Source organism: Fundulus heteroclitus, chromosome 19 (assembly GCF_011125445.2).
Source record: "Fundulus heteroclitus isolate FHET01 chromosome 19, MU-UCD_Fhet_4.1, whole genome shotgun sequence".
Taxonomy (NCBI): domain Eukaryota; kingdom Metazoa; phylum Chordata; class Actinopteri; order Cyprinodontiformes; family Fundulidae; genus Fundulus; species Fundulus heteroclitus.
This window is the reverse complement of record NC_046379.1, coordinates 33843993-33854540: the sequence shown is the minus strand read 5'-3', so window position 1 is coordinate 33854540 and position 10548 is coordinate 33843993. Positions and strand designations below refer to the sequence as shown.

The 10548-nt window shown below is 44.9% G+C and overlaps 1 protein-coding gene across 2 annotated transcripts; it reads left to right on the top strand.

The window, feature by feature from the left end:
- The first annotated feature begins 481 nt into the window (after window positions 1–481).
- LOC118566990 (eukaryotic translation initiation factor 3 subunit A-like) lies at window positions 482–10492 on the top strand. Of its 2 annotated transcripts, none has more exons than XM_036150904.1 (2): window positions 482–521; window positions 7811–10492. In XM_036150904.1, the coding sequence occupies exon 2, from the start codon at window positions 8068–8070 to the stop codon at window positions 9646–9648; it is 1581 nt and encodes a 526-aa protein (XP_036006797.1). In that variant the 5' UTR covers window positions 482–521; window positions 7811–8067; the 3' UTR covers window positions 9649–10492. The 2 variants fall into 2 exon arrangements, with proteins under 2 accessions (XP_036006797.1, XP_036006796.1); XM_036150903.1 differs by lacking the exon at window positions 482–521 and adding an exon at window positions 7282–7496.
- Window positions 10493–10548: the final 56 nt, after the last annotated feature.

Here is a 10548-nt window from a genome sequence, read left to right as displayed (position 1 = left end):
GGGTGTTTAATGTACTTGTCTCCGATTCCATCGGTATGAGGATGATCTATCATAAAATCTTAGTTGTGGAAGGTAATTCCCCGTGATCTGGTTTGTAATGCCCTTTTATTTCCGCACCCATAAGCCGAGCAAAAGTCGGGCATCCTGGGACGTAGCTCTGGAAGTTTGCTGACTGTCAATATAAAATCGAAATTATGTATTAAGTTAGACAATCAATCTTTTAATTAAATCAATTGGTCCCATGTAGCCCCTAAAGGGGTGACGTCTTCAGTCAGCTAATTTATCTGGAAATCGGTTGAGAATTCACCGGATTCAGAGTGTCTGAAAACATAAAGCACCACTTACCTGAACTGACTCGTATTCTGTCTGACTGCAGCTTGGTCTGACCTAAGATGGTCGCTCCGTCGGCACGCCTCTCAACCGAGGACGCGGCGTCTACGTATTCATGTCTGTGGTTTTAACTGATGACTAGGTGTTGCCTCGGGTTTGAACCCAGCAATGACGCCAACACTGGGAAAATGGTAAGGCACCACAGCGTGCGCACACACGCAAGTACACACACACACACACACACACACACACACACACACACACACACACACACACACACACACACACACACACACACACACACACACACACACACACACACACACAGTATACCCCACTGAAATATTAAGTGTGCACCCTCACTACCCCAGCAGGTAACCAGGCAGCGCTTATGTGTGTCTTGTTGAGGACACTTAACTAGAGCTTTACCGCGAGTGCAACGGTCCTCACAAGAATAGCTTTACGGGCATGTGTGTGTGTGCACGCAAAGTTCGCAAGGTGGCTTTCAGTGACGAGACGGCTTCGTCACAAAATATGTAAACAATTGGTACTGTGAATAAACAGTCAGCAGTGCAAATCAATATTCAGTCATGGTGAGTAGTGCCAGATGCTTATGTAAACAGTTGTTACAATGGTAACAGTCAGGTCCTGACTGACGTCCCCGATTTCCGGGGACTGTCCCCGTTTTGGACCACCTGTCCCCGGCTAAAGCTGTCCCCGGACATGTCCCCGATTTTACCGAGGGGGAATAAGTGTTGCGGTAACTGGGTGCGCTGCGCGCACCACTAAATGGCGGTAATGATCCTTTTGGATGTCAGATGCCATTAAAACACGAAGAGGAGGAGGAGGAAGAAGAAGAAGAAGAAGAAGAAGAAGAAGAAGAAGAAGAAGAAGAAGAAGAAGAAGAAGAAGATTTTAACAAAACGTTTATTGATACAATAACTTAAAACACTTTTAACAACATGATCAGAACCTTAGAAAGAAATAGTTACATCAGGTGCTTGCTGTATTTCAGTTCATTTTGACTACAAACTGTGCATAAAATTCCCTTAAAACCCCACAGTTGTACAAAATCATTCAAGTTGCCAGTGGCTCTGTGGAAGTGAAACTCCAGTCTTATCCTGGCCTTTACGTTGCACTTCCACAGAGCCACAGCATCAAGATGGGGTCCAGCCTGCAACTTGTCTCTTCGAGATATGTAGATTGCCATCTTGGCTTTCGCAATTAAAAAGTTTAGAATTTGAGATTTTGTCTTAGTGGCTCTGCTGTAATGCACACTGTTAATAAAAACAATATTGGTAAAAACCATGCCAAAAAGGCTAAAAATTCTCACCAAAAGACTAAAAAAAACCTGTCAATCTCACACATTCCATAAAAACATGAAAAACACTCTCAGGCGAGTTGCAGAAGGGACAGGTGTTTAAAACTCCTGGACTGATAACCGACAAAAGAGTTCGTTGCAATAGCACCGTGGAGGATTCTCCACTGAAGGTCACCAGTCCGCTTCCTCACTGGGGGCTTATAAAGAGTCCTCCACTGGGGCCTCTGTCCTCCGAGTTTGTCTCCCCAAATGGTAACAGGTCTGTCTCTCAAGGTCCGTTTATTTATTACCTTCACGTTCATTTTGTACAGCACCTTCGGGCTTGTGCTGCACAACATCATCTTGGGGGCCGTGCTACATAGTAGAGGACCACTGTCCTCTGCGAAGACAGGTTCCATGTAGACATCTGGGAACGGGTCGGTCGGGTCGGGCTCACGTTGTCCTATAGAATGCAGCTGCAGGAGTTGTCTTTCCCCAGCTGTCAATCTCTCCTTCACCCGATCGAGGAAGCGCCGTGTCAGCCTGGCGGACCGGACCCCCAGTAGCGAACCCACTGCCATGATGTTGTTGAAGTCCGGTTCGGCTGCTTCCACCAGCTTTCTCACGGTCACCGTGCCGGACCTGCACAACGCCTCCGACAGACCCGGCAAAGTACCGTCACAGACGTCCATTCTCGCTCCGCACACCAGAGGTTCCTCTAAAAGCCAATGCAGAGAATTATGCGTTTTGGATCTATGTAACTTAAAAAGAGCACATGACTTAAAAACGCTCTGATAAAAACGAGGCAACCCTTTTAACTTTAAAAAGCTAAAATTGGTTAAGAACAGAGCAGCATCTAGCCCCAACCCGCTCACGCGTCTTAAAATACAGCTGGCCACGTCCCTCCACACAATGTCAGAAGGACTTACCAGGTACTTTTGGAGGAACTGCATGCGGAAAACAGCTGTTCTGCTGGCCAGGTGGACAAGGCCCTGTCCCCCCTCCTCTCTTGATAAAAACAAGACAGATTGTGGCACCCAATGTAAACCCTTCCAAAAAAACTCCACCATCTCAGACTGTATTTTCATGAGCAAGTCCGGCGGTGGGTCTAAAACATGAAGTTTGTGCCACAACTGCGATGCAACAAGATTGTTTAAAATCAACACCCTGCCTCTGTAAGATAGCTGCGAGTGAATCCATCTCCACTTAGCCAGTTTGTTCTTAATTTGCTGCTCGACATTTTCCCAGTTCTTTTGTACCATAGATTGATTCCCTAAAAAGACACCAAGATATTTAAAACCATCCCTCCTCCATGGAAGATTTTGAGGTAGAACTGGGGGCTGTCCAAGCCATTCACCTGTGGCGAAGGCTTCGCTCTTTCTCCAGTTTACCCTCGCGGCAGACAGGACACAAAACTTTTCGGTGACATTATGCAGCAAGTCAGCATCTTTTTGGTCTTTTATTAAAACAACGACATCGTCAGCATAGGCGGATAAAACCAAATTACTGCTAAAACCAGGTAAAACCAGGCCACAAACACTCGAGCGTATTTTCTGGAGGAGGGGTTCCAGGGAGAGTGCGTAGAGCATCCCTGAGAGCGCACAGCCCTGCCGAACGCCTCTACACACTCTAAAAGGAGCACACAGGCTACCGTTGATCTTCAGCACACTCTCAATGTTACTGTACAGCACCTGGATCTTGGCTATAAAACCAGCGCCGAACCCAAACTCTCTCATGGTTTTCCATAGAAAGCTGTGTTTGACGCGGTCAAAAGCCTTTTCTTGGTCAAGTGAGACCAAGGCTGTTTTCAAACCCAATGAACTGGAGACTTCCAAAACATCCCGAATTAGGTAGATGTTATCTACCATGGACCTGCCGGGGACGCAGTAAGTCTGGTCCCGGTGGATGACCTGTTCCATTGCTCCTCTCATCCTGTTTGCAAGGGCCTTGGATAGGATTTTATAATCCGTACACAGAAGAGACACGGGGCGCCAGTTCTTTATGTCCTGCAAATTGCCTTTTTTTGGCAGGAGGGTGATAACCGCCCTGCGGCACGACAGCGGGAGCAAACCAGTAGTCAGGCTTTCGTTGAGAACATCTAGCAGGTCCCCTGCTAAGATGTCCCAGTATGCCTTGTAAAACTCGACGGTGAGCCCGTCGATGCCTGGGGCCTTCTGGCCCTGCATGCTCTGGAGGGCCGCGTGGAGCTCTTGCACCCCCAAGGGGCGCTCTAGCTGGGCGATGGTCCCCTCAGCAACTTGGGGCAGTCCACTACAGAACTCCCCGAACAGTTCACCATTCTCTTTATACTCGCTACGGAATAGCGAAGAGTAGAACTCCACTGCCCTCCTCCTGATCTGCCCCGGTTCACTTAACTGCTGCCCCGTGTCTGACAGTAGAGAGTGGATCAGCTTCCTCTGACCACACTTTCTCTCCAAGTTAAAGAAAAAGCTGGAAGGTGCATCCATGTCCGTGATGTTCTGCATCCGGGACCTGACCAATGCGCCTTGAACTTTAGTCTCCAGCAGGTTTGCTAAAACTAGCTTTTTAGATTTGAGAGCTTCAATGTACTCTCGATTTCCTGTGGATTCACTCAAGTGTTCTAACTCCACTATATTTATCTCCAGATCCTTAATAGATCTGGTGATGTCACGAGTAACATTGAGAGTGTGCTGCTGACACAGCAGTTTGATTTGAACTTTACCGTGGTCCCACCACTGTTGCAAACAGGTAAAATCGCTCTTTCTCTGTCTAAAACCAGTCCAAAAATAACTCAGAGTTTCTTTAAAACTACGATCATAAGTTAAAACTGAGTTAAAATGCCAGTAAGCACTTTTAGGTAAAATGTTTCTAATAAAAACACTACCTAAAACCAGGGAATGATCCGTAAAACCTACTGGTAAAATCTGGCAAGTTTTAAACACGTTAAAATAGTGTTTAAAACAATAAAACCAGTCAAGACGAGCAAGTGAAATGTGGTTTTCTTTCATATGGGACCACGTGTACTGCCTGGAGCCTGTGTGCATCCTCCTCCATACGTCCACCAGGCCATGTGATGAGACCAGCTGCCGCAGGGCGCGCTGAGCTGCTACATGCGGCTCTGCATGGTTACGATCTACGGAATCGTCCTCCGTACAATTAAAATCCCCTCCTATAAAAACGTAATCCTCCGTCCCACAATCCCCCAACTTCTCCCCAATTTCTTTTAAAAAACGTGTTTTCTCTGCATTGGCACATGGAGCATAAATATTAATAAAAACAACATTAAAATGTTCAAAACCAGCTCGGACTAAAAGACATCGACCCTTAACAATGTGCTGTACTTCAATTGAATTAGGAGTAAAAGCCCTTGTAAAGAGGAAGCCTACTCCAGCGCTCTGGGAGGTACCATGACTTAAAATGACTTCACCCTTCCATTCCTTTTTCCATTCTGCCTCATTTGAAATATCGCTGTGTGTTTCCTGTAAATAAAGAACATTGATTTTTTTTATTGTTCAGTACCTGGTAAACCATTTCTAGTTTAGCAGCCTCTCTGGCCCCATTGAGGTTTAGGGATGCTATTTTAAAGGTATCCATTATGGGTAAAAAATTAAAAGCAGCACACCCAAAAACTATAAATAATAATAATAATACAATGTTGGTGTGTATCATTAGTTCAAAGTTGCTTTCTCACTTTACCCATTATCTTTTTCAGTCTAAAAATCTCTTGATCAGTGAGGCCTGATTCCTCCTGTTTCCTGACATAATATCTTGCTGAGGCATAGAACAGTTTTAAGTTTGGAAAGTAGCTTTCCTCTTTGAGTCCCCTCAGCCCTTTGGTCTGTTGAATAAAGGACAAGAAAGATTCAACAGAATATCTGGATTCGTTTCCACCAACTTGCGAAAGTGATACTTCACTAGAGTCGGAAAACTCTTCTTCACTGTCGCTACTATCAAGCTGTTCTTTTCTATCAGCAATCATCTTGCTGGACTGTTTGCTAGCCTGCTCAACAGCTACAACATTTTTTCTTTTGCTTCGCCTCTTTACCATGGCTGAAGCTTCCTGCTCCATCAGCTCCTCCGCCTCCCCCCTCCTTTTTTCTAAGTCTACTCTCAACAAAGTCCCTCCACTCTCAGCTTCCGCATCTCCATCTTCCTCCTGCACATCCTGCTTCCTGGCCCGGTCTCCACTCGCTAAATGTTCCTCATCATCTGCCTCACCTCTCTGCTCTGCACTCTGCTCACCCCCCTCCTCCACCCCACCGCCAACCGTGATCTGATCCCCTCCACCACTGCACACTGCAGTGCACCCATCTATCCCCAAACACCCCGCAATCAGCGTCTTCTCTCCATTAACACCTGGTTCCTCCACAACATCTGGAAGACAGCCCTCCGTGACACCGACAACGTCAGCTGTCAGGGGCTGTCCCTCGGCAGCGGTAGACACCCCTGCCACCTCAGGAGGTTCCTCCGCATCAGCGGCAGGCACCTCTGCAACCACGCTCTCCACCTGAGCAGCAGCAGAAGTGCACCGCTCCTCTGTCTGAGGTGGGGCTGGTCCAGCCCTGTTTGGGCACATTCTAATAATATGCCCCTCTTGGCCACACCCGAAACATTTGAAATTAGAAGAGGTGGCAAACAAAACATATTCAAAATCATCTAGTTTTACATGGAACCTAACATTTAACTCCTCATCCTTCCTATTTAGGATCATGTAAAGCTGTCTCCTATGGGAGACAACATGTTTTAACAATGGTGACTTGCATCCAGACAGCACCTTTTTAATTGGGGACACCACCTTCCCATGTCTGGACAACTCCCTAACTAAAAAATCATCACTAATGAAAGGTGGCACATTAGACAACATGATTTTTGTTGCTGGCAATGTGAGTGGCGACACCTGCAAAAACAAGCCATTAACTGAAATCCCGGCCTCAACCAGCTGTTGAGCCTGCTCTACCTTCTCAACAAACAAAACTACAGCCCCATTCATGCGGGCTGCAGACTTGATTGACCTATGTCCAATCACCTCCCCCACCGCTAAACAAACTTCCTCCACGCTGCACGGAGAGCCAGCATCCACCTTGATGCCATTTCTCCATGTCAGCGTGGAGAAACCTCCCACACCCACCACCATGGTGCTAGCAGCTGCTAGCCACCCAGGCAGGCCTGACGGCCACGCCCCAAACAAAACCTGTGAACACTCAAACCAAGTAATCCCAAAAAACAAATAAACCAATAATATGAAAAGCACACCCAGTGAAACAGTGAAGAAAGCCAAAAGATATGAAAAAAAGGCACTTTCACTCTCACGCTCTCTCCCCTCTCCTTCATTCACACTCCTCCCACACGAAGAAGAAGAAGAAGAAGAAGAAGAAGTGGAAATTCGTCACAGACATATATACGTAGACGCGTCATAGGGCGCAGGTTCGCACGTCAACGTCACCGCCATATTGTATGTGGCAGAAAAAAGTTGAGTTCTGTTATTGTGAACGTGGATCAGAGAAGATGCCTCATTCCTGTGCTGCAATAAATACACACACACACACACACACACACACACACATACATACATAGATACATACATACATATATATATATATATATATATATATATATATATATATATATATATATATATATATATATATATATATATATATGTAAATGACCTTTGTATGATCAGTAATAATTGGTCAACATTTGTTTATTATTTGTTCCAAGCTGGTGCTTTTATTTTGAAAGGTTTAAACCGGAAATCGGTTGTTGTAAACAGGCAGAAGTAGTGCTAACTCTAGCGAGCAGAGAGGTGGTGTGCTCCACGGTTTAAACGGCAAATATTGCGGACTTTAAGGGTATTTTGGCGCCTGGTTGATAGGGGAACAAGGTTTGTATTGACTTTGTCTTTTGTAAATGTATATTTAGTTCCATTTCACGGAGCATACAGATTGCTGTTGGGTGTAGCAGTTTCATTCTCTTTCCAGCGGGGAGCGTTCGTTTTGCACAAGTAAGCTAGTCATGTTTAGTAATATGAAGGTATAAGTTTAATTATTATATGATGTATAAAGTCACAGGCAGTTGCAATATTGTGCATCATTTAATTTCTTTTCACAGCATAATAAAACATTAAAGGGCAATGTTAAATGGTAAAAGAAACTTACTGTGAGAGTTAGTAATGGTGTATTTGTTTTGTATATGCAGCTCTTACGGTGTGTTCACACGCAAGGCTGTTAAATAAAAGGACTGTGAACCATCAGTTTGAGAGACCATCTTTTCAACCGGGATGCTACAGTAAGAGCTTGACCCAAGCTGAGAAGAGCTTCTTTACAAGGTGAGAGGAAGTTCATCCCACGCTCAGCACTGAGGTCCCAGTTAAAACCACTTTAAGGTTCCAGTTCCACGGCTCCAATCAAGATCCTCTGGGATCCAATGATCAGCTGCATTACCCTACCCTCAGAATGGAAACGCCTGAAAAAGAAACTGGATTTACAGAGGACCTCCGAATCAATGAGGAAGAGGAGCCTTCATGCTCTGTTCGTCAGAGGAGGCCTACAGAGAAAATGCAAGCATATCAAAAGGAGGAGGCCCATAAAAAGGAAAAACGACTTCACAGAGTTTATGACGAATGGAAAAAACAAGTACGTGCAACACGAGACCAATTAAAAGGAGACCTAACAAACAGTCAAATCGCTTCACTCATGGACATCTTGGAGAAGGAAAGAGATAAAGTCATAAAGGTATATACAGAAATTAGAGAAAACATTACTCCTTCTAGTGACACAAGGCGACTTATAGATGCATGTGAAGCAGTTTCCAATGATATTATTAAGGTTGCACATGAAAGACTCTCAGGCATAGATGAATATGACAGTGGCAAAGTGAAGACACGCCTACGTGAGCTTCTTCACCCAGACTATGCTCAGTCCATTTACAGTTCCTCAGCCACACACTCAAGTAAACACTCATCTGCTAGTAAGTCAAGCTCTGGAAGGTCAGTAGTAGCTGTAAAGAGAGCAGAAGCTGCAGCAGAATTGGCTGCCAAGGAAGCCGAGTATAAAGTAATCATGGAAGAAGAAAAACAAAAGGAAAGGATTCAACTTCTGGAAGAAAGACAGAGGAGGGAGCTTGAATCTCAAAAACGTGAACTAGAGAGACTGAAGGCTGAAAAGGAGTTAAAGGCTGCACGTGCGAGGCTATTGACCTACGATCAGGAGATAAAGAGTGAGAGCAGTGTTCATGTTGACTGTGGCAGAGCTCCTCAGAGGCCTCCAACAATTTCATCTCCTATTAAAATCCCGAATAGTAAAGTTGTGTCCACCTCACCTCCACAAGCAGACGTCCTTTACTTGGCCCAAGCATTGCAGGACAGTGTTGCTATGAACCGACTGCCAATGCCAGAACCCTCCACATTCACAGGTGATCCAATAGAGTTCATCGAGTGGAAAGCTTCATTTTCTGCACTCATTGATACAAAGAACATTTCACCTGCGGATAAGCTGCACTACTTAAAGAAATATGTAGGAGGTTCCGCTAGAACAATGCTTGATGGCATCTTCTACAGAAATGACAGTGATGCATACCAGGATGCATGGGAACGCCTCAACCAAAGGTATGGACACCCATTTGTTGTACAGAAAGCATACAGAGAAAGATTATCAAAATGGCCGAAGATACAAACAAATGACTCTATAGGATTTAGAGCATTTGCTGATTTTATTCAAACATGTTATGAAGCTATGCCCCACGTAGAAGGTTTGGACATTCTAAACAATTGTGAGGAGAACCAAAAACTTATTCAAAAATTACCAAACTGGGCAGCTGCAAGGTGGAACCGTCAAGCTACTCAACACTTAAAAGAAAGCGGGAGGTTTCCAAGCCTAGAACACTTTGCTGAGTTCATGTCTTCTGAAGCAGAGATAGTGTGCAATCCAATCACATCATTTCAGGCTCTCCACTCTACAGACTTCACAAAATCACCAATAAAGGTTACCAAAAGGAAAAAAGACCCGCCTCCAGTGTTCTACATACACAGGTGTTAACAGAGGCTGAAAATACAAAGCAAAGGTCAAATGTTAAACCGCCATGCATGCTCTGTCGAGACAACGCACACAAACTTTACAGTTGCCCTCAGTTCAAAGTCAAATCACTCGAAGAACGACGGAAGTACATAAAGGATAAAAGGCTTTGTTATGGCTGTCTCAAACCCGGCCACAGTGCAAAGGACTGTCGCTGCCGGCTCGTATGTGAAATGTGTAACAAAAAACACCCCACCTGTTTGCACGACTTCAACTATGACAATAATAGATCAGCCGCAAACCCTATTTCGACCAACATGGAACAGGCTGCAACTACCCTGTCTCTGAATGCAGAAACCAAGGAACAATCTGTAAGCACTTCCATGATTGTACCAGTATGGGTTTCTTCAGAACAACAACCAGGTAAAGAAATGCTTGTTTATGCACTCTTAGACACTCAAAGTGACACCGTCTTCATTGACCAAGATGTGTAACAATATCAAGGCTAAGTCTACTCCTGTAAAGCTAAGGCTCACTACAATGCTTGGTAAAGATGCTGTTGTACAAAGTGAACGTGTTTCAGGGCTGAAGGTGAGAGGCTACAACTCCTCAGAAATGATTGAACTCCCTCCTGCGTACACAAAAGACTGCATACTTGTTAACCGCTCTCACATTCCTTCCTGTGAAATGGCAAAGCAATGGAATCATCTAAGAGCAATGGTGAGTGAAATTCCTCCACAGCTAGAATGTGAAGTTGGGCTTTTAATTGGCTACAATTGCTCCAAGGCATTAGCTCCAAGACAGGTAATCTTAGGAGGAGAGAACGAACCCTACGCTGTTTGCACAGCATTGGGCTGGAGTATTGTAGGCCCTACATCATCTCACAGTGACTCTCTTAGCATGTCTGTGTGTCACAGAGTCACA

Excerpts from the sequence above, each read along its gene's own strand:
- LOC118566990 (XM_036150904.1), top strand. The coding sequence starts at position 8,068 with ATGGAAACGCCTGAAAAAGAAACTGGATTTACAGAGGACCTCCGAATC.